At 49.2% G+C, this 22,475-nt stretch overlaps 9 protein-coding genes across 9 annotated transcripts; 5 read left to right on the forward strand and 4 right to left on the reverse strand.

Annotated features, from left to right (window-relative positions):
• Positions 1-2,042: 2,042 nt before the first annotated feature.
• On the forward strand, positions 2,043-4,019 carry N7537_001737 (uncharacterized protein; the record flags this gene model as incomplete). Its single annotated transcript, XM_056892795.1, has 2 exons — positions 2,043-3,207; positions 3,301-4,019. The coding sequence occupies 2 exons, from the start codon at positions 2,043-2,045 to the stop codon at positions 4,017-4,019; spliced, it is 1,884 nt and encodes a 627-aa protein (XP_056757790.1).
• A 1,431-nt stretch (positions 4,020-5,450) lies between these two features.
• Positions 5,451-6,632, forward strand: N7537_001738 (uncharacterized protein; the record flags this gene model as incomplete). Its single annotated transcript, XM_056892796.1, has 1 exon — positions 5,451-6,632. The coding sequence occupies one exon, from the start codon at positions 5,451-5,453 to the stop codon at positions 6,630-6,632; it is 1,182 nt and encodes a 393-aa protein (XP_056757791.1).
• An 891-nt stretch (positions 6,633-7,523) lies between these two features.
• On the reverse strand, positions 7,524-9,080 carry N7537_001739 (uncharacterized protein; the record flags this gene model as incomplete). Its single annotated transcript, XM_056892797.1, has 2 exons — positions 7,524-8,978; positions 9,039-9,080. The coding sequence occupies 2 exons, from the start codon at positions 9,078-9,080 to the stop codon at positions 7,524-7,526; spliced, it is 1,497 nt and encodes a 498-aa protein (XP_056757792.1).
• Positions 9,081-9,680: 600 nt separating this feature from the next.
• Positions 9,681-10,526, forward strand: N7537_001740 (uncharacterized protein; the record flags this gene model as incomplete). Its single annotated transcript, XM_056892798.1, is given in 3 exon segments — positions 9,681-9,846; positions 9,864-9,936; positions 9,995-10,526. 3 exon segments carry the CDS (start codon positions 9,681-9,683, stop codon positions 10,524-10,526), a joined length of 771 nt encoding a protein of 256 aa, XP_056757793.1.
• A 1,115-nt stretch (positions 10,527-11,641) lies between these two features.
• Positions 11,642-13,672, forward strand: dbp9 (ATP-dependent DNA/RNA helicase; the record flags this gene model as incomplete). Its single annotated transcript, XM_056892799.1, has 4 exons — positions 11,642-11,852; positions 11,907-11,983; positions 12,045-12,523; positions 12,580-13,672. The coding sequence occupies 4 exons, from the start codon at positions 11,642-11,644 to the stop codon at positions 13,670-13,672; spliced, it is 1,860 nt and encodes a 619-aa protein (XP_056757794.1).
• A 169-nt stretch (positions 13,673-13,841) lies between these two features.
• Positions 13,842-15,485, reverse strand: N7537_001742 (uncharacterized protein; the record flags this gene model as incomplete). Its single annotated transcript, XM_056892800.1, has 1 exon — positions 13,842-15,485. One exon carries the CDS (start codon positions 15,483-15,485, stop codon positions 13,842-13,844), a length of 1,644 nt encoding a protein of 547 aa, XP_056757795.1.
• Positions 15,486-15,739: 254 nt separating this feature from the next.
• On the reverse strand, positions 15,740-17,006 carry N7537_001743 (tafazzin; the record flags this gene model as incomplete). The annotated part of the gene is made up of 4 exons (XM_056892801.1): positions 15,740-16,553; positions 16,614-16,706; positions 16,787-16,805; positions 16,871-17,006. 4 exons carry the CDS (start codon positions 17,004-17,006, stop codon positions 15,740-15,742), a joined length of 1,062 nt encoding a protein of 353 aa, XP_056757796.1.
• Positions 17,007-17,515: 509 nt separating this feature from the next.
• On the forward strand, positions 17,516-18,006 carry N7537_001744 (mitochondrial 54S ribosomal protein mL60; the record flags this gene model as incomplete). The annotated part of the gene is made up of 3 exons (XM_056892802.1): positions 17,516-17,556; positions 17,629-17,858; positions 17,954-18,006. The coding sequence occupies 3 exons, from the start codon at positions 17,516-17,518 to the stop codon at positions 18,004-18,006; spliced, it is 324 nt and encodes a 107-aa protein (XP_056757797.1).
• Positions 18,007-18,414: 408 nt separating this feature from the next.
• N7537_001745 (uncharacterized protein) lies at positions 18,415-20,583 on the reverse strand (the record flags this gene model as incomplete). The annotated part of the gene is made up of 1 exon (XM_056892803.1): positions 18,415-20,583. One exon carries the CDS (start codon positions 20,581-20,583, stop codon positions 18,415-18,417), a length of 2,169 nt encoding a protein of 722 aa, XP_056757798.1.
• Between the last annotated feature and the right edge of the window lie 1,892 nt (positions 20,584-22,475).

Raw genomic sequence — 22,475 nt, forward strand, 5'->3', positions numbered from 1 at the left:
TGCGGAGTGAAAATTGAACGAACTTCATCTAAGGATGCAAGGGATGTGAGGGAATCCACAATGGCAATGATAGACCGTCCGTGCTGCATGTCATACCGATCTAGCCAGTTCTGCTTCCCGGGAGAAGGTTTCGGCCATTTAGTTCGTCACTAGTACGATATAGGGTTCCTTGTATGAAGTACTTCGAAACTTGTACAAGTACATATTGGCCTTGAACCGATGGCACATTCCAAGATCGTCACAGGTTTCCCACCAGTGTGAGTCACGACTGAAAAGGTATGCAGGCGGAGAAGAGACAACGTCCAAAGATATCCTGCCACATGGACGAGGGGCTCTGACAACGAATGCCATGCAGTGCTCAGTCCCTCTTCTACTTCTAGTGCCGTTTGACATTTGTGGTTTCTATGGGGAAAGTAAACCTGACTCACTCCACAGTGGCGATTCTGCCAGGCTTCGTGGTCGACACACACACAGGCATCTGCCTACATCGTCTGCCTACATCGTACATACTATGAGTGAGTAGTAGGTGTGGTAGGAGTTACCTTAGCAGTTCTGAGTTGCAGCCTAGGTTACAGGGTGTCATCCCCACCGACTTTTTCCCGTGTATGGGGATGTATGGGATACATTGTTATTGTACTTGAGGGCCTGCATTGACCACGAAAATGAAAAAGACATGATCAAACGATCGGAGAGAAAGATAACCCGAATTGCCCGGCAACCGAGTGATAACCGATTTTTGGCCAGAGGAACCTGTTCCTTTTTAATTGACAGGGAAGACCCTTTACGACGGAGGCGATCATTGGGCCGCAAAGCCGGTTGGGCGTTAGATGTGGGATGCATTTTAGGGAGAAATAGGAATGCAACATCTCCGTATTTAGCAAAATTCATCCAAACACGGGAAATCAAAAGTGAATAATAAGGGAAGGAAAAAGAATAAAAAAACAAGTAAATAAGTAAATAAAGATAAGAGTAAAAAGGTAGAGGCCAACCATGGATACCTCGGAGTCAAACCAAGGATTTCCCCTCCAGCGGGTCCCGAGCTTAAAGTAAATAAATACATGTAGTAATTAGAATACTGAACTGGAATCGAGTGAAGTATATTGTACTGAATACTATACAGAGTATGGAGTACAACAATATATATATAAATAAACTCTGGTATTCGAACTAAATAGATAAATAAGATACAAACAATGATGACGCTGTCCCCCACTTTCTCTTCTCTTTTTTTTCCCTTTTGTGTTGGGTACCGAGAGCCTCTTCGTGAAACTTTTTTTATTTTTTATTTTTCTTTCCCTTTTTTTTTTTAACCCTGTGCCCTGTTCCTTCGGGTGTTTACTCTTCCTTTCTCTTTCTCTTTCCTTTTATTCTATACTCCTTTCCTTTTTTTTTCTCTCTAGATCTCTCGCTCTCTCTGTCTCTCTCTCTCCTTTCCCTTTAGATATCAATCAAGATCACCACCCCTCACTTCGTTTTTTTTATCGCTGCCCATCGACTCCACTCCCCCACCCACTGGGTTCTAAGACCGTCAGGCAGAGGATCCTAAATTCTCAACCCAACCTCTGCAGCTGCAGTACGCTCCACCACTCATCGTCTGCCAGAGAGGTCATTTTCTATTTTCTTCTCTCTTTCTTTGACCCAACGCTTCCGCCCGACTCTTAGCCTAATATCCCACTTCGATGGAGACATTGCGATCTGAAAAGTACCATCTCACTCTCTCCGCTTGACAGAACCCGTCGCCCGTCGCCTGCCATCGCCTGCTGCGATCGGCAGGTCCGCTTACTTGTTTGAGTGGCCCGCTTGGGTTGGGCACTGGGGAGAAGTGAAAAAAAAAAAAGGAAGCCATTTCGTCAGATCTACGGGGTTGAGGGGAAGAATAATATCCATTCTGACTCATCGTCAACGGGGAGCAGTGGCTTGCTGTAAGTCGAACATCTCTGGAGCCCTGTGGGAGCGACGCACGTCGCCCTTGTCGGAAACGGGACCAACCCTGTTTTTTAAATTTTTTTTTTCAGACACCCGATTGCCTTGCAGCCCACATAATGGCCAGTAAGGGCCCCCGGCCTGCCTGCGTCGAAGATTACGACGAAGAACACCACGCCATCCTACCCGACACTAGGCTTTCTGCCAATATTGCTGCCAATACAGCTGCCAAAATATCCTCCAGGTTGGAAAGATTCCAGGAGCCGCTGATCGACGCCGCCAGTGACTCAGGTTATTCTAGTCGCACCGCCGCTACGGTTAATAGCACCCAATCTGGGCCGTCGGGCGGAAAAAGTCCTCCGATCCCTCATAAGCTGGACGCCCCCAAGCGTAACGACCTCGCAAGGAAAAGTTCAACCAGAGAACGCAAGGACAAAGAACGAATACGACCCTCGCGCGAAGAGAAGATGGTTGGTGCCTATCCGGGCGCTGCCCATCATACTCACGTGCCCCGGTCGTCGTCCAAGTCCCGTCGAGAACCCTCCCATGCCCGCCAATATCACGACAGTTACTACGATTACGGTATTCAATACCATCAATCAACCCCGGTTGACCATCGACAGAGTGAATATTCCTACTACCAGCCACGTCCACCAGTCCCGGAATACTCATCTTCCCCGCACAATGCTCGATATCCAGCCGGTGTCACAGAGAACATTCACGTCAGTCACCCTAGCCGATCCAGCCGCTCCAATTCATATCACACCTACCACCCAAACGGACGACCCATGAGTTTCCACGGCATGCCACATGGAATGAGTCCAGGAATGCCGTCTCCAATGTACCCCCAGCACGGATACGATCATGGCCCTCCACCAGCCAGCTCAGCATACATGCACCAATACTCGTCATCTCCATACGGACAAAACTCCTACTACGCCCCATCAGCCTCGGACTATCCACCATCGGAGTATCCACGAGAGCGGTCTCGGTCCCGGGAGCCATCACGCCGTCGGTCCTCATCTATATATACTGCCCCAAACCCCCCACCCATGGACTCCGGGTCGTATGCACCATGGTTTGATGAGGAGCCACCTATGGAACACTATTCCTCCCGGGAAATCCGTGAAATCCGTGAACGTCCTCCTACAAGACACCAGGAACAGGATGAAGACTACTATCGGATGCCACCCCCAGGAGCAAAGCCCAAGCCCAGGCCGCAGATTCACCAAGCTAAGCGACCGGAGCGGTCTGAGCCACTACGGAAAATGCATCCCTCTGCCGGTATTGTCCCCTCTCAACGTCGCCCATCCAGAGGCATAGACAGAGGAGATAGAGGCATAGACAGAGGAGGTAGAGACATAGACCGAGATATAGACCGCATGGACATGCCGGAACTTGCAGCTGCCTTGCCGGTGATTCAGGATCGCCCCCATCGTCGGATGTCAAGGGACGCCCCGTTGCCAGAGAGAACTCATAGCCTACGAGATCACCGACGATCAACATCCTACCAGGATGATCGACGGGCTGCTCAGGTGGCCGTGGCGAGCTCTCGGCGGCGGAAGCCAACCGAGTACTACTACGAGGAACCATCCAGCGCCGGCGGCGACCTCGAAGACCGCGAGCGCGAAGCTGAGAACTACCAGGCAGCCCGATCCGGCCGAACCTCAACGGCTGCACTGCCTCTCTCCACAGAGGCCTTGCTCCCTGCCAAAGCGTCTCACCGCAACGGGAACGGGAGCGAGAGCGGCAGCCAGAATAGTCGTTCGAGCCGCGGCAGTGCCACACCCTCACGGAAGGAGGAAGACAAGAACATGACCCTCACGTTGAACGGATTCCAAATTGGATTTACATCTGAAGCAGTCGCAGGGAAATCTATTAACATTCGTGCTGGGGACACCGGGGCTGTTCGGTTGAACATCGGCGGCCCGCGGCCATCCAAGCAGCATGTGAATGGTACCAGCTCTGATTACGCAGGCGGCTCCAGCCGTCGGGAACTCGAAGATGTGGTGCGGCGTCCCCGGGACGGTGGGCGGTCTGAACGATCTAGTCGTCGAGATAGTCGGTCAACCTACGGGACTACTCGCTACCACTGATCTTGTTACCCAATCTGTTAGATGTCCTTTTTTTTGTGTGTTTCTGCTTTTCATGGTTAGGTATATTTTTGTTGTGATTCCATCTTGTGTCTGCATAGCCGTTCGTGGCTGGCCTTGTTCGTTTGCTAAAAGTTTCGATTGCTTTGCACATGCTGCGTGTTTTTGTTTTTGTTTTTCTTTCTTTTTCTTCGGGACTGGGTGCTTGTGCAACAAAAAAAAACAATGGTGATTACCTAAAGCAAGACTCTGTTGGGCGATTTGGGGAACAGGCTGGACTTTGTCATGAAGTCTAGAGTTGTCTGTTGCCCAACAGTCTCGCTAAACTGGGAGGAATTTTTGTGTGATTTCATTTGCAGCTGCTGTCTCGATTTTCTTTTTATGTTTATGTGCTTGGGCAAAATGGTCGGGCACGAACCCCATGATGATGTGTTTGTTATGGCGATATGATTGTACGATTCTGATGACCTGCAATGACAAGTCTGATGTGCTTTACTTTCTGATGTCTTCTTTTTGTCAGCGTTCCGTGTATAGCCTTTCCTATTGGGTCTGTGTCTTCCTCCCCGGTTACTTTGTTCGCGACTCCGAGTGGCGGAGAGAGATTATACCCATATCTGTTTACTTGTCATGTCCCACCAGGTCATCTTTTTCTTTGGCCATATCTATGATTTATGTGTCTTGTTGGTATTGGTATTTTGGTTCCGCTGAGAGCCTCGTAGTTTTCTTCTTTTTTTTTGGGCTTTTTATCGATTTGGTTGATCTCCTTGTCTTTTTTACCGTCCATTGATCTTGATGCTTTTTCCTGTTTTTGCTGTTTAGTTGGTTTTGATACCCCGCGAGCTGTCTGGGCGCGATCACAGCTTTCGACCCTGTATGCCTCTCTCAGAGGCTTCCAGCGGGTGGCATTTGTCGACTTGATATAATTGATCCCTAATTAAATCCATGTTAAAACGCCATGTTTCAGATCTAAGTAGAAGTCAAATGTGATCGACTCTTTTTATAGATCGACCCACGAGTGGCCCAACTCTACCCGTCCACGGACCCGTGGATGGGTAGTGTGGGGGATGATGTAAGCGGGTTGTCCCTGACAACCACTGTGTAAACACAAGTCCCCAGCCTCTCCTCCAACCTCCTCAATTTTGTGCCGGACGTCAAGCAGAATCATATCTGGGTTGGTTGTTTTCCCATCTTCAACCTCCTATTGATACTCATCTAGGCATTGTGCTTCGCTTTTGCCCACATTCCACACTCACATTCTATACCCACATTCCAGAGTGTCAGAGATCTATCTCTATCTACATCTGGTGTTGAACACTTGCTTCAATGTATGTTCATTTATCTCCTCTGTCAATCTCAAAAATATTCGACGTGTTAATGATCCGATAGTGAGTCCAGTCTTGAGCCGGGTGCTCTTGGCCACTCTAATATTCCATCATGCCTCCAGTTTGGCCGATCGGGGACTCTTCCGACAGTCCAGGAGCCACCGCTGCCGGACTCTATGTTCGAGATGTCAGCAATGAGAACATGGCTGATACATTATCTTCCATCGGCCCTAATACTCACAACCTCTTCCCACGTACCGACTCCTCAACAGAAGATTCCAGCCCGCCAAGATATGGACAAGGCACAGTCGACCCGCACAGCATCAAAATGCAAGGCCTGATGGCACTGTTTGCCATTATTGGACTGGCGTTTGTCATAGGGGGGATCTGGTTCTTCTTCTGGGCCAAGAACGGCGGATTCGTCTGGCGGAAGGGGGATTGGGATGACTACAAGTCCACTGTTCTGCGACGAAAGGGACCCGATGGAAAGACTCTCAGTAACGCCACAGCAAGTACCAAGCTCGGCGGTGGAAGTGTTGTCGGCAAGGGCTACACGGACGACGGATACTCGTTTACAGAAGGATCATATACCGACACAGCGACGACCGTTACAGAGGAGAAGTCACGACGCAAGAGGTTTAGAGAAACCGCCAAAGAGAAGCTCCTCCGACGCAATAAGCACGAGCAATGGGAAGGCGCAGAAGATGCAGACGTACGTGCCTACCGAGAAGAGAAGCCCGCTCGTATTGGCGGCATGAACCGTGAAGCCGACGGAACCTACAACGGCAGCGACTACGATACCTCCGCCCCGCCTACATCCTACCAACAGAGCGAGATGAGCCAAACTCATGATTTTGCATACGAACAGCCACGCCAGCAGCGCCGCGATCCCTCCGGTTTCTCATTCACCCAAGGCAGCGAGGATGTTATCAGCCAAACAACCGAAGAGCGTCGTGTCCGCGACCCATCTACCCGCCGCCACAACCGTCGTCGTGATCGTCGCAGCGAGGCAGCCCCATCTGCCCCACCTTCCGCGCCTTCATCTCGTACTAGCAGCCCTCGCAAGCAACGTGAGCGCCGCTCCGTGCCCCAGGGCCACTTCACTGAGCCCCTGGATTTCTCATCTGCGGGCTCCCGTTCCGAGTACCAGTACTCCAACGTTGACACCGAGGATTCTGGTACCAAGAGCTACAAGCATCCAATTCCGGGCTTGACGAAGGGATACCGCCGCGATGGACGGAGTCGTCGCCGCGATAGTCTGAGTGATAGCGAGGGCGAGACACAGTACTCTTGAATGATGACTGCAGATTGGGCTAGGTCTTGATGTATGAGATTTGATTTTGAACGTTCAACAATTCTTTGGGATATGGAAATAGCGTCTTTTTTTTTAACGGCAAATGCCGATCGACTTATGGATATGGGAAATTGTTTGGGTTATGTACATAATGAACAGAATCACGATGTGAATGGATAACATTCCGATACAATATAGTATACGAATGTAGGTACCTTTGATTGAACTACCTCGGCATGTTTAGACATGTATTAATCTAGGCTCATATTGTGGATGGACATGTCGCTCTCATGCGCCAGTGAAGTGGTAAGGTTGTCCGACGTACGCTTTAACTCTACACCATGTATTTCCCTCAAACTGCAGCCTGAGCTTGAGATATACCTGGGTATTGTTAGCCAACTGATATCTATCCTAAATTCCCGATATCTATCGTCGAAACAAGAACCCTGTTGTTGACATGGCTTCCTGTCCGTCATCACCCTTCTAACTTCACACCACCATCCATTTTAACCCGCAAGGTTGACGACCTCTTGTCATCTCCGGCTCCTCAGGCGCAGGAAAAGGGACTCTTATCCAAAAACTCATCGGCGCACACTCGAACACATTCGAACTAACAGTTTCCCACACAACCCGGCAACCACGCCCAGGTGAAACAGCGATTTATCCTACCATTTCGTTTCTGTCGAGACATACAAGGCTCTCAAATCCAACGGAAGCCTGCTAGAAGATTCCATGTATACCGATGACTTCTACGGCCGCGGGGTCTTGGTGTGCTTGAGTAGGCTAGGCAGTAGATTAGGTCTTAACCTATGGTTTAATTTCTATATATAAAAAAAAGGGGGAAATCAATAAGACTGTCAACAAATGTTTAATGTTACTAGGGTATATACACTACCCAGCTGATTGACTCCTAATATGCTCCACGCTCGCCGCTCCATCCTGAAACCAAAGCATCATCGCCATCTTACTAATATTATCTGACCCCCAGCCCTTGCTACCCAGATCCACCAGTTCAGGCGCAGACTTAAACCGCATAATCTCAACTCTCGAGTGCCGCAACCGATGAAGAAGCCAGCGATTCACGAAAGAGCCCTTGTTGACAGCCTGTGGGTGCGCGGATGCAAAGAAAGGCGATGAATCTTCAAATTCCGAGGAGTGCAGCGGATCATTGTACGTCTGGTCCTCTGGTTTCTCGGGCATAAAGTGCTGTGTTGCCTCCTCCTCATTGTCTTCCTCTTCTGTGATCTGTGCGGAACGATTGGCATGTTCCGGGTGCGATTCAACCTCATGGCGTACTCGTGCTAGTTCGGTCTCGATTTTAGTCTTTTCATCTTGGTAGCGAAGGAGAAAGGAAAGGGCCGCGCTGTCGAGTGAGATGCCGACTCGTTCGCGGAGCTCACGTTGGTCGACTAGGACCAGGTATTCTGTCTCTAGCTCCGACAGCCGTTCCATGAGTATGTGTGCCTCGCCAACCATGGAGAAGTAATCAGCCACTTGGGGCAACGTTTCTTCTCCATAGTCAGAAGAGTAGTCTGCCGAGGAAGATTCGGTGTCCGAGGTAATGGGTTCGAGCTGTGCCAACAAGCCGCTTTGATACTTGAAGATGGTTTGCAATCTTTCTAATCGTCCGTCGTAATCGTACTCCAGCTGCGCCAGTTCATCTTCCTGTCTATGGTATTCATTTTCAAGGATAAAATAAGACGATGTTGCAACCTGGAGGTCATTGATAGTGTGATTGATAGCAGCAAGATCCTCATGTACTTTTTCGGCGGTTATGAGATTCAACCTGCTCCGTAATGCAACCCGCACATCATCTTCCTCGTCACGCTTTTGTCGAAGCATATACCGCATTTCCCGGATCCGATAGCGCTTGGCTGACACATCTTGATGTGCGTTTAGTACTTCCCCTATAAGCTTCCCCACCTTGGCACTGGTGTCATGGATTGATTCAGGGGGCGGCGCAGGCATATTGTACCAGTTGGTTGGTTCATATATTTCCCGGGGGTACTGAAACTGGAAGGACGGGACGGATGACCCGGTCGAAGGATCATATTCATCCCATTTTTGGGGATTTTGTGGTGACCAGGGCTCTCTTTCGGTGACTTCATCGTCCTTATCTACCAGATCTAGTCCGGAGGATTCGAATAACGGGGCTGTTGGTGTCGGTTTTAGAGCAGAAGCACCTGAAGGAAGTGGCGATAATCGTTGCAGGATTTCTGAGGCTGTGGAACTCGATACTCGGGCACCCCCTTGTAACTCTTCCAGCCTTGAGATGGGGGTAAATGAAATGTTGGGAAGGCAGACTTCACTTCTAGTAGTGGCATAGCAGTCTGCTGTGGACGGCGGCTATATAGTGAAACCGTGATGAGCCTCGAGTCTAACGCATACCGGTATTAGTTCACTCACCCGGGATAAACGATCCCGTATAGCTCCTGGCCAAGATGTCATCACTAAAGGGCTTTACAGTACCACCCGGTCATATTTTGCGATGGAAATTATACATAGACCAACACATTCGAATGCTGGTAAGCACGGTTGAACAGCCGTGGAGGAAATAATGCTATTGATAAACTGGATAATATTTTAAAAAGAAGGAATCAGGGGAGCTTTGTCTTCGGAGTCACACCAGGGTTCTAGTGGGGTGAGGTCGAAGGCGCAGTTCCTCTTTGGTGCCCAAGTTGGCAAATCTCCAATGATCGTTACTCCGTAATCTCCCTTTGCATTAGCGCCTGCGCCTCACTCATCGGTTGGTTGCCCCGAGTGCAGTGGTAAATCCTGAGACAAAACATTCGAGGTATATCAGCCACCAAGAGCTTATTGCCCTCATTTATCTGGGACATTGGAATCATACTCCGGGTCCACCATCAGGTGCTAGTTGCCAAAACGTCTCTTCTGCGAGTGAACGCTTGATGATAAATTAACATGCTGCATCCATGGATGACATACGCAGTGCCGTTTATATAGTACTAAGTCTATTGTGACAATGGTATGAACGGTCCGAGCCGCTTGGTGCGGGTACTTGCGGAGTTGAGAGATATAGAAACCCCAATGCTTGTCTCTGATATGCCTGATCTTCCCGAGTTCCTAATTTCTGGGTCGGATATGGAAAGGTCATGGCTTCGGATTGGGTACTCCATCCCGAGAGCAACCGATGGGTTCGGTCTATCCACGACCATTCTGGGAGGCATCACTGGCTACATAAAGAATGATTGCAGTTACTGACCAAAACAGAAGGGGAGTTTCTTTATGAATGGGACTACACAAGTGCTGCGCTCACTCCTGCAATAGCAAGTCAAACTTCAAGGTTAGTTGTTCATTTTTCAGGCGTGAGAAGTCCGGGGAAGTAATCCGTTTAATAAAAGCCTCGCGTCGCGCCAACGAAGCACCTCCGTCCGAATCAGCGTTTCCCAATCCCGAAGATGCATATGGGCATCAGACCCCATTTGTTCAGGTCGCCATGCAAGTCGCCTAGATCATGTACAGCGGCAGGACCCGCTCGATTACAGCCAAACATATACCAATCGAATAGATCTCAATTACCGATCTTCACCCACCACATACCAGCAGCTCCCCAATCATCGTGCGGATGGTGGCATATACCTAATTGCGAGAGCAGTAACAAATGACAAGGCAAGCAGTCCGGCTGAATGGACCCCAGGGCTGCAGTACGAGGTATCCAGAGAAACAGCCGGTCGCAGAACAGGGCGTCCAGGCATATCCAACCGTAGCGAAGCCACCACCTCATCAAAAAGTGATGCATCAATTCCGCGAGTCCACGTTGAGGATCTGCAGGGATTAAATCTCGGGGGTCATCCAGCTTCGGATATGGTGCTGCCATATGGGGTCAGCAGTCACAGTCACCACAACGACCCCATTTTTGGGAATGCCCAATGAAAGTATGACAAAGAGGTGGTGAGTAATTAATTTTCCTTCCTCCTTAACTGATTGGCTAATTTTGACGTGTAGCAAAAGTCATTGGTGTAGCAAAAGTCATTGGTGTAGCAAAAGCCATTGGAACCAGCATACGCGATTCCCGACAGTAACGGCGAACGCGAGACTGGATCCTCGTAAGCAACGGTATGTAACATCTACGGTTATTTGATTGAATGAATAACGACTGTCATTATTGGCGCTTATTCTTCGGGTTTCATGACATTTGTATCTGATCTTGAGAAAGAAGGACAACATGATGGCAGAAGCCGTGGTTCGCTTGCGGTGAGTGCCACAGTAAATGTTGTGGGCCATGCCTCTGTAAGTAGATATATCAACGATCTATGACAGCCGGAAAAGAAATATCACAATTGGATAAGAGGGGAACTCTGCTGTAGCAGAGTTCAAAATGAGTGAACATTCCATGGGTTCTCCCGACGAACAATAGGCTGGTTTGATGTATCGGGCCCGACTTCTTTAAGGTATAGGTCATGGTGATCTCTGTCTTGAGTCCTAATCCCAGCTTCCACTGAGGATGAGAGTTCTACACGATGACCCGTGGACAGAAACTGCCCTCGTCCTGCCACGCAATGCGCTCTATGCCTTCGTTAGGTGCTGCCGGTTACTGGAATTTATTAAGTTAAGAGATATCCGTATTATATGTTGGAAAATGTCTACCGGGGTCTTATTTGCACTCATCAGGAAAAAAACATGTCATCCATTGATGCTAATCAAGGGAGGGGAGAATCCATTGCTATTGTTGTATATACCAGGATCTATACTACCGAGATATATTTTCGGTCAAGGGTAGGGCGCGAAAAATAAATTGTCTATGGATATCCATGAGAGATGTTACAGAGTAGATAGACGTAGGACTACTGCGTGGAAATTATGCTAGCAATGTCTGAAAGACTCACAGACTCTCCTCGATCATTTGTACTATGTAGTTCATGGAGTTTCCGCCTGAGGCATTACAGATTATGTCATCGTAAAATCTTAGGATTTACCGCCCGCAATAATCTCACCGCCCGATAAAACTTCCCAAAAAAGTTTCAACTTCCGCAGATTCGATCAAGCAAATGCCTAGTACAATCACAATGAAACGCAAGTTGGACGCCAACGATGTCCCTTCGCCTGAGGCTGCCGGAGCCGAGGACCAAGAACTCGACTTTGAAGCCCTCAATCTCGATCCTCGATTGCGCCAGGCCCTGATCAAAGAAAAGTTCACCAAACCCACTCTTGTACAGTCAAAGGCGATTCCGCTCGCCCTGGAAGGAAAAGATATTCTTGGTGAGACGAGCCTCTTGAATTGATGAATTAAAAGACAATTACTGACAAAAATAGCCCGTGCGAAAACTGGCTCTGGCAAGACCGCCGCCTATGTCCTCCCAATCCTGCAAGCCATCCTCCAGCAGAAGACCGTTCGTCCCCACCCCCTCCATGTGTACTTCATATAGAAAGTTACCTAACAGTGTACAACAGACCGATCCATCCTCAAAAGCCACAACCGCTCTTATCCTTGTCCCCACGCGCGAGCTTGCAGAGCAGGTCCAGAAAGTGATTACGTCTTTCGCCAGTTTCTGCGGAAAGGATATTCGTTCAGTCAACCTAACACAGAAGGTGTCTGACGAAGTTCAGCGCTCGATGCTGGCCGATTTCCCGGATATCGTTGTGTCTACGCCTACCCGAGTTTACAGCAATGTTAACAACTCCGCTTTGTCGCTCGATAAAATCACGCATTTGGTTATTGACGAGGCAGATTTGGTCCTGTCATACGGATATGACGAGGAAATCAATGCTCTCTCCAAGGCCATCCCCCGAGGAGCGCAGACATTCTTGATGAGTGCTACTCTCACTTCGGAGGTGGATACATTGAAGGACTTGTACTGCCGGAACCCTGTGATTCTTAAGCTAGAGGAGACGGAAGAGAAGGGCGCTGGTGTCAGCCAGTTTGTTGTCCGGTAAGTCAATATGCTACAACCGTCATTTCAGTAGTTGCTAACTCAACTCCTAACAGATGCGCGGAAGACGAGAAATTCCTTCTCACATATGTTATCTTCAAACTGCAGCTGATTAAGGGCAAGGTCATCATTTTCGTAGCAGACGTCGACCGATGCTACCGTGTCAAGCTTTTCCTCGAACAGTTCGGTCTCAAGAGCTGTGTCCTCAACTCAGAACTTCCCATCAATTCGCGGATCCACGTTGTCGAAGAATTCAATAAGGGCGTCTACGATATCATTATCGCAGCCGACGAGCAAGAAGTATTGGGAGTGACCAAATCGAAGAAGTCGCGCGAAGTCAAGGAGGCAGACGAAGAAGAAGAAGAAGCAAAGGAAGAGATGGGAAGCAGTGAGGATGAAGAGGCAGTTGATGAAAGCGGAAAGGGAAAGAAGCCGGAAACCAAGAAGCGCCGCAAGATGACCAGCAAAGAAAAGGACTACAGCATTGCCCGCGGTATCGATTTCCAAAACGTCGCCTGCGTCCTCAACTTCGACCTCCCCACCAGCTCCAAATCCTACACCCACCGCATCGGACGTACCGGCCGCGCTGGCAAAGCAGGAATGGCTCTATCCTTCGTTATCCCCGCCGAACAGCACGGCAAGCACCGACCCACCTCAATTCCCAGCACAAAGCACGATGAGACCATGCTCGCGAAGATCATCAAGCGGCAAACCAAGCTCGGCCATGAAGTCAAGCCCTACCACTTCGAGATGACGCAAGTTGACGCCTTCCGGTACCGTATGACAGATGCCCTGCGCTCCGTGACAAGACTCGCAGTGCAAGAAGCACGAGGACGCGAGATCCGTCAGGAACTGATCAAGAGCGAAAAGCTCAAGCGCCATTTCGAGGAAAACCCCGACGAACTGCGCCAGCTGCGCCACGATGGCGAGCTGCGCGCTGCGCGCGTCCAGGCGCATCTCAAGCATGTGCCTGATTACTTGATGCCTGCTAAGGGGCGTAAGGGTCTCTCGAAGGAGAGTGTTGGGTTCGTTGGATTCACGAAGTCGAAGCAGAATCGCATCCGCAAGGCGAGAGATCGCAACCGTGCTCGGGGCAAGTCTGGTGGGAAGGTTGATCCCCTGAAGACGTTTAATCGTTCCAAGAAATAGTTTTGCATAGTTTAAAATCTGCGGGCGTTTTGTCCGGATACCATTGTATAGTCAGACATGAATAAAATAGTTTCAATTTGCGTTTTTGATTACATGCGTAGGGTGTTTCCTGTTCGGTACAGTGATGTACATTCTATCTATTTCATTGTGTATGTACATAGGCAGAGTCTCAGAAATAAACAGACAATTCCTGCCCATCCGGCAATTTAATTACCTCAGATTCAACGTCTTCCAGCCCTAACCCGAGCTCGATTTCGAGCCATTTCCTCCCCCTCCTTATTTGCCGAATGTGCCTCATCACATCACGTGCATTTTGAGGGTGAGTTGCATGGATAGAAACATCTGGCGAGCTTGTTTGCGGGGCGGGCACTTCATGGGACGGCATATGACACGAGTCGTGAGACTTCGTCGAATCCATAAAGCCAGGGCCGATCCCAAGCCATTCGACATCTCTCCAAGATCCGTTCCACTCTGGGCCAACATTATTAGGATTCTGTGGAAACCCATCTGGGTCTTCACCAACCCATTTCAAGGCTGGTAGCCATTCGCCGCAGCCCTCAAGGTCCAACCATTTCAGGCAGTAGGTGGAACGGGAGAGCTGACGAAGAATACCCGCAGCTTCAGCCCAGTTGTTGTCAAGGGCATCTGGGGTCAAGAAGCGGGCCACCGAACCACGAATACGAGCAGTGGCAGCACGTGGATTTCGGCACGGTATAGGCCAATGGGCGAGCGAGAGATGAGTGAGGGTTGGCAAATTCCCTAGTAGGTTAAGAAGACCGGTCCAGCTTGCAGCAATGGGTTTCGGGTGTGCTAGGGATAAGGCGCGGAGTTCGGGGAAGCGTAGGGTCTGCGTAATGACTTTGGGTATGAACGGAGCTGGAAGATGGTCAAGCGTAGCTTCCCCTTTGCTGTTGTGAACAGCTTCATCCCACGAAGCTGGGACAGCCTCCTCTATTTCCTCGCCTGGTATACCAATGGCTGGAGTTGGCAATAGGATTATCTCGTTTGTGAGCTGCCTCAAAGTTATCCAGTTTCCCAGAGCACTTCCCAGATCCAATCGCACGATTTTGAAATCTGCATCAACAACTCCCGACTCGTTGAAACCCGGGTTCTCCCTTTCAATTTGATCCTGATCCTGCTGGGTCAAAAAGAGCGGTTTCAGCCCTTTCATGTAACCCCTCCGAGGCGACCCTCTTGCGTAGACAGCAACATAACTCAGTAGTAGTTCCTTGAGATGATTTGGAAGTTGAGACAGAAAAGGGCCATCATATTCAACATGCCAACCCCAGTTCAAGGCCATAGATTTCAGCGTCAGATGTACCAGGCTCCTCTGGTCCGGAAACAACGGCCCTTGGAGGCGGGAAAGACGGTGGATTTCCTCTTCTAAGGCTTCCGGTATCTGGTTATGCATCCCTTGATCTCTTGCTAAATCCGCGTTTCCGGAGAGCCAACTTGCAGGCGGCGGAGGCCCGACAGTTGGCCGAGTTGGACGAACCCCGAATATCGTACGACGAAGACCGGGTCGAGGCCGCGGCGGCGCAGTTGCAGGGAGCTCGAGAACATCTCGAAGAGATGGATGAACTGAGCGCGAGGCTACAAACGAGCGATGAGTGCGTTGCGAGCTTGGGGGATCATCCGGGGAAGCGCTAGGGATCTGTGTACGGCGGAGGTGACTGATTAAGTCGTTGACTGACGTCGCGGACGCGGAGCCGTGTACCCCAGACCCACCATCATGACGAGACCCAGATGGTGCAAGGCTGTGATGTGCTAAGTTGGCTGGCTTTGCGTGAAACCGCTGGTGCTTTTTGGGCATCTGCGGTCGAACTGCGTGTTTGACGAAGTGAAGTGTCTCCGGGATGCTTTCCCGCTTTTATCGCTTATCGACTATCGCCCCCACATTTGATCTATAGCGCAAGAGGCTGACATTTAGGGCTTACAAGACACGCGGAAAGGTCCGCACCCATGAATCACTCTTGTTCGTAATCAGGTAGAAAGTGAGTCAGTACTTGTGACTCATTTTTGCCATAATCAAATCTATACAATGTTATACAATCTATGCACACGGGCTCAAATATCCCGAACCCAGGAATCGTCCTTCATATGGCCCTCACGCTTAGCACCCTCCTCCAGCCAGGTATCCACCAAGCCTTCTTTTGGATCCTCATCGGGCAGTCCGCGCGACCGGCGAACATCCAAGACAAGGTTCCGGATCTTCAAGGTGACCTCTTTGCGCAGCTCGATAGCTTCTTTATCATTCAACAGTTCATCACTTAGCACACCCAGGGGCAGATCTCGGGAATCGGGATAGGTCTTTTCGACCTTCGCTTTCAACTTCTGCCACCGAGATCTCATTTCCCCGAATACAGCATCCGAGTCCACCTTGGAGCCAAAGGTAACGCTAACATCTTTACCAGGTCGAGGAAGGAATCGCGGGAATTCGCGACTCTCGTGCATGACATTATCGAAACCTTCAATCCACATTGGAACCACATCCGGACACTCTTTGGGTTCTAGGATGAGCCTTGCGATTCCCCACTTGAAATAGCGCATGGTCTTTCGTGGGGACTGGTGAATCTTGCCTTCGGGGAAAATATGAACCCACGAATTCGAGTTGCAGGAGTATGCGGTAGGTGCGAGGTGTGAGTCCTTGCCATCGGTTGTGTAGGCAACTGAGAGGTCCGAGAAGGGATCGACACAGACGTTGTGCCAGCTCCAGCGTTGACGTTCAGGTATGGCGCGGTGGTGATCAACGGGGAAAGGACCCTTCGATAACAAACGAATAGCCTCGGTCATAGCGGGTTGGGCTAGGCCACCGAATGCAGAGTGTGCGGAACGGTGGGTGGGTAGGACCTGTCCCATAGTGAAGAAGAGTGACAGTGGTCTGCGATTACGGTCAGCAAAACAAGCCATGGAAGAAGCATTTGGGTAAACTCGTAATTACCTTGTCTGGTAACAAATATCGTAGCTCCCGAAAGACCACCGCTTATTCCAAAATCGCGGAGGTAAAATACCCCATAGTAATGGGTCATCCATTCTGGTATTCCGGCGCAATGTCAGCCATCTTCACATTTAGAGTATGGATTGTCTCGATCCGAGGCTGTTTGAGGCACATACACACTGATGTGATTGGATACTGTTTTCAGATAAATTAATTAGCAACTGCACAAGTCTAATGAACTTCGCTGTGTCCTGGCATACCTGTAATCAATCCTCGCGTCCGTTGCGAAACGTCATGCCGAGAGTCTAACAGCTCCGTGAATGCCTCTTTTCCATGACATTCTGCATGGCAGAAAACTGAAAGGAAACCGCGACATAGACCCGCCACTCCCCACATTGTTGTGTTGGATAAAGCCCTCCAAGGGAGGGACGGGGGACTCCGCCGTTGCGCTCGAGTCCATGATGGATGATGTAAAACTGCTATACACAATCCATGAACAAAAAGAAGCTTTACACAAGCCAATAGTAGCTTGGAAAGGAGTATTTTCTCCGAAGAGAAGTGTAATTGACTCGAGTGTAGTTTTAGAAAAATATCGCGTCCCTGGAAATCGACAGATTCTCGGAATCACATGATTTTGGTTGGGGTAACCATTCGCAGTACATCACCAGAGGTCAGCATTACCATTTTTTTTCAATAATATAAGAAGGTATAATTTAAGACGAACAATTAATCTCACTACTTAAATTAAAGGAATCTTCCAGTCTCCCTATATCAACTGTATCAATCAGTAAATGGCACATTCCATCAGTAACTTTTTCTATACATCCAGCGCACGGACCAATTACACTCCCGACTCCGAGCACGATTTTCTCCCGGCTACACCCTGACAGCACCAACAATCAACGATGTTCAAATCAACCCAAGCTCTATTTGGCGGTCTTCTCTGGTGCGTATTTGGGCCCTTTGCACCAAAGGCCTGATTATTCGAACCCAAGCTAACATCTTTCCCAAATAATAGGAAGACCCCGTGGCGTCTCTCTTCCCCCCAGAAGGCACGACAGCGCAAGCGCCTGCGTTCCGTGGACCGCGTCGTCGACACCGTCAGCGCTGCACTCGAGCGCAATGGCCAGACCTCCAAGGCTGTGAGCCGGTGGTTTGCGGAGATGCCCCGCGAGGAGGAAATGCTGCCGAAGGACAAGTACACTCTCTTCGATAAGAAAGAGAAAAGCTACCGGAAGAGCATTCACAGTATGTTCTCGTCCCATTTCTACTTCCCATATTCACACCAATTGGTATTCATTACTGTGTGGATCGGCTGAGCTAACCACTTTCTTTACCCTCAGAGCTCCCCAAGTGGACTCGTGTCAGCCAACGTGTCAACCCTCCCGGTTTCTAAACGGATTTTTATCCCCCGCACATGTACTATACATCCGAAACTCGGCTCTGGCGGGGGACTTGACGGAGCGAAAAACAACATATGGACAACCGGAGTTTTGGCTTTTTGGAATTTGCAGCGTGGCCGCTCTGAAGAGGATGGTGGCTTACAGTGTTCCATGATTACCCCAGCGCTTAGATCAGGCTTTCAATTCAAATGCATTTTGGCAAGGATATTTATTTGTGTTCGGTTCCGGTATTCCCGGGGTATACTAATGATATGCAATGACAGGCATGGTGGTAGTGAACGTATGGCACTAGAAGTGATGGATATGTCCACTGGAGTGCGAATATTGATTAGGTCACAGGTAGGGCAGGACAAAATGAACATAAGGGTCTGTTGTAAAGAAAATTATAGGTTCGAGGAGGATCATGAGACAAGGAAGTTTTGAGCTGTTCTTCGCCCGAGATCATAGCTTGGGATCAACTTTCCGGACGCAGTACGATAGCACTTGTTGACTTGAGCTGCCACTTCCTTGACCCTGCCTCGATTGACGCGGCCTTCGTGGAGGGCTTTGTGGAGACGATATCCCCGGTGGACTTGCTGCCAATCATCAAGCTTCTCTTGCCAGCCTGCCCCTCCCTCATACCAGGCGTTCTTCTGCGCGGTGGACATTTCAAAGCCTTGAGGCGGTTTTGGCAAAACCCAGCAGCCTGGATCGATATGACCATCTGGTGGCTCCTCGGCCGATTCATCATACAGTGTAACAGTACGAATGGCGTCTCGTATACCAGATACCTTCCGCTGCCTATTCACTGCGGCACGCCATGAGTCGATACGAGGAGTCTGCGCACGTTTTGGTTTGGACGCAGGGTACTTTGGTCTGGGGCTGAAAACGGGCTTTGGATAAGGAACGTTGAATCGTGGGTCTCCCCACGCCTGACGTGCATCAGTAGGAACTCTGGATACGGGATCGAAAACAATCCAAGTTTCTCTATTCAGCCAGTGGTTGGCTAGCAAGGCAAAATGGTATGGTTTTTGCCCTGGAGTGAATTCATTGAAGAGCCATAACAGTTTGCGATCTAGCATCTCCATCATTCTGACCTCCCAATCACTCAATTCATCGACAGCGCCTCCTGTTTTAAGCTCGGTTTGATCTGCAGAACATCGAGTGATGTCTATTTCCTGGAGTTTCCCTTGACGATGGGAGAGGCCAGGATGTTTGGGGTCATGCATAAATCGCCATTCATTAGACAATGCTGGTCTCGCTTTCGAATTGGTCTCCTTCCCTCGGAACATTGCTGGGGCCGAATTCCATTGGATGGTTTTGGTATACTTCCGCCTTTCATTTGAGAACAGAACTTGATTTCCAACGAAGAGTCCGGAAGTGAACGATGTTCCATTTTCCGAGGCACGCAACCCCCCTTCCGTGCTATTTTGCTGCCGCTTGAGGTGCCCACAAAGAGAAGAGCTCGAGTCTGAGATATAGGTGACCAGCATTTCGGCCGTGGGTGTCCCGGGCGGGCCAGATGAATCCCCTATGTTGTCAAAGACTGCCTCTTTTGGCCCCATCTGCATTCGTGCTGACCATCCACGGTATCTACGGTGACCACCATGTTGCTCAAGCGGTCTAGGTTGTTTTGTGTGCATTGAACCACTAGGCTCCGCTAGCTCATATTGAAAACCCTCATGTTGCACGACAGATGGGATTTGACATGAGATATCTTGCGATATCTTACCACGTGGCCATGGAATCGATCCTCGGATCTGATAGGATTGATTCTGTCTATATGGTAATGATTGGACAAGGCGGAACGGCATTGGTGTGCGAGTAGCTGGCCTTGCTCCATTCTTGCAAGAATCGAACCAGGGTTGGTGATCAGAACCGCCATCATGTGGCTGCAGTGGGTCCCTGAGTAGTTCCTCCAGAATCGAACGAGTGATAACTGGTTGGTTGCTGATCAATGTGGATTGCCGTGGTAGGATTGATCCCGATATATCCTCTTGCGCTTGCGGCCGCCGCACGGAGCCCGGCGCTGGAACGGGTCGGGGCATTGAAACACTGTCCTTCAAAGCACCGTGACACTTGGGTCGTGAACAAGGATTCCAGATATCATCGGCGGTGGGGAAATCATCATAGCTCTTGAGCCAATGTGGTAGCCAAGGAAATCCTTTCGGTTCTCGGCGGTGCTTTTGCTTTTCCACATCGCCAGGATCCCACCAAATCCAACCATAGTCGTCTTGAGTCGATTTCCACGTCACTGACTTCCAAATTCGAACGAAAAAGTCATGAATTACCCTTTTATTTCTCTCGTGTGTCGGATGCGTGACCCAGCCATACCATGTTCGAGCGTATCGGGTGTTCGTATTTTTGCCTTCTCCGAGCACCTTGTTTCGATTGAATCGTCTGATAAATCCCCCAATTTTCCAAAACAAGACTGCAAGGATGAATATTCCAATTGTTCCAACAAATAGCTCAAAGAATACCATGGGGTCGATTTCCTTATGGACTTTGACTGCTGTGTTTGGAGGTCGTTTGGGGGGACGTGGGATACCAGGAACCAGGGAGTGGCTCTGTCGAGTGGCCAGTGGCGCCATTTGATGGAAGCCTGGGTATACTCCACATGAATTAGTCCAGGAATCCGTAAGGATACAGAGCACAAAATGTCGTAAAGATTGTCTCCTCGAGGTCTGTAAATGAGAGAGGCTGGAGAGATGAGGAAGCAGCAAGGCACACCCTGAACTTTCCTACCATATCCTACTTCGATTCTATACCTCAATAACAGCGATATTTCTTCAGAATGTTTATTCCTGCAACGAACTTGTCATGGCAAATATTATATAGCGGTTGGGAAATGTTCTACAATGCCTGAGGTTCCACCTCTATCTATAACTATTGGCGATTTATCCAAGTCGCGACCAATCAAGAACGAGCAAGAGCGTCGATGTTTACTATTCGCCGTAATAAACGCCGTCTGTTTCAGGGTTTTGGACTGATATTGCCAGCCAGATTGCACCCTCGAATTGAACCACATTCGGCATGTGTTAACTCTCTTCCCCATTAATTATTGCCGTCCAATGCATTCTCTGGCAGCGGTCACTATCATACTCTCATATGTGGAAGCATACATAGATAACAAGCTTTATTGGGCTACTCCTAGTCAGTACAAGTTCATTATCGTCACACAAAGCATCCTGTCTAACCCTAGGACCTCGAGACTAGCAACCAATGCAGTCAGCTTTGCAGAGATCGAATCAGATCATAGGTTTATCGGTCTTTTTCAAAAACTGTCGAATTACGTTAGGCTGGTTCTGTTGACTCTTGAAGGGTGTTTGAACAATGAAGATAATATCAACACCGTAATGTGTATTTGTGTATACGTATCAATCTAGAGCTACAGGATGCGTCCCTGTTGTCTCGTGCTGCTATCAAGGCATTCAAAGGGACCAGTCCTTGTGGGCAAAGAACATTTCAGAGTTGATACGGGATCCAATGTAGTAGTTGCTCTCCACCGAAGACTCTTGTAGATCAGTTGTGGAGAAGCCTGCTGTTCCAATGACAAATTCCCCTAATTCAGGGCTGCTCCTCTACGTGACTTATCCTCTACTTTTGGCTGGAATCTTCACCTACTACTTTAGGTTCCACTGATGATTAGATAGCAATAGTAGATCGACCCACGCATATGCATAGTTCATTGAAGGTCTAGATCACACACGTCCACTTCTTTACCGCCTCGTCTAGCTCCTATGTAACTTTAGGCAAATACGTTTCGAGTGGCAAAATACTTTAGTAGTGACGCTAAGAGAGTCCCAAATTCGAATATCAAATGACATATCAGACACACCTTCACATGCCAACCCCTGTACAAGATCTTAGAGGTCAGCAAAATTGATTTAAGAATGGATTTAAGATGAACCTATGGAATGATAAGCGATCCGAGGCAGGAACTCTGGGTCCATCTCCACCTGCCAAATTAGGAAAGAGCCTGATCCACAGCCACACCGATTCAGCCACTCCTTGCAGTTCTAGCCACAAATCAGCCACGCTTGAGCCACTTACGGCTGATATGGTGGCGGTGCAGACTATTGACCTTCGGAACAAGGTTGCGTCTTTGTCTTACTTGACTTTGCTTTTTGTTGGGCTCCGGGTTCTGCGTATTTGTTGGGTATTGTCGTTTACGGTTCTGATACGTTTCTTTTCAGATCAATCTGATGATTAGCTTTCTCTTGTGTTCAGCCCTAGGGTGTCCGCAACTGCGTTACATCTCAGTACTTGGGATCGGACTTTCCAAGGTTATTCTGCATGCGCCTGCGTCACAATCTTCTGCCCAACGGGTTTCGGACCGCTAACAGCAAATAATATCCCATTTTCTGGTATGCTATTTGTTGCGGTGGGGCGTCGAATGATTTAAATTATTGAAGAGATCGTCGAGACGATCGCCCATGTCTTGAAGGATATGATAGGGTCACATGGAGATGGTTCAAGCTTC

Source organism: Penicillium hordei (assembly GCF_028827395.1).
Source record: "Penicillium hordei strain IBT 12815 chromosome Unknown utg000001l_segment0_segment0, whole genome shotgun sequence".
NCBI lineage: Eukaryota > Fungi > Ascomycota > Eurotiomycetes > Eurotiales > Aspergillaceae > Penicillium > Penicillium hordei.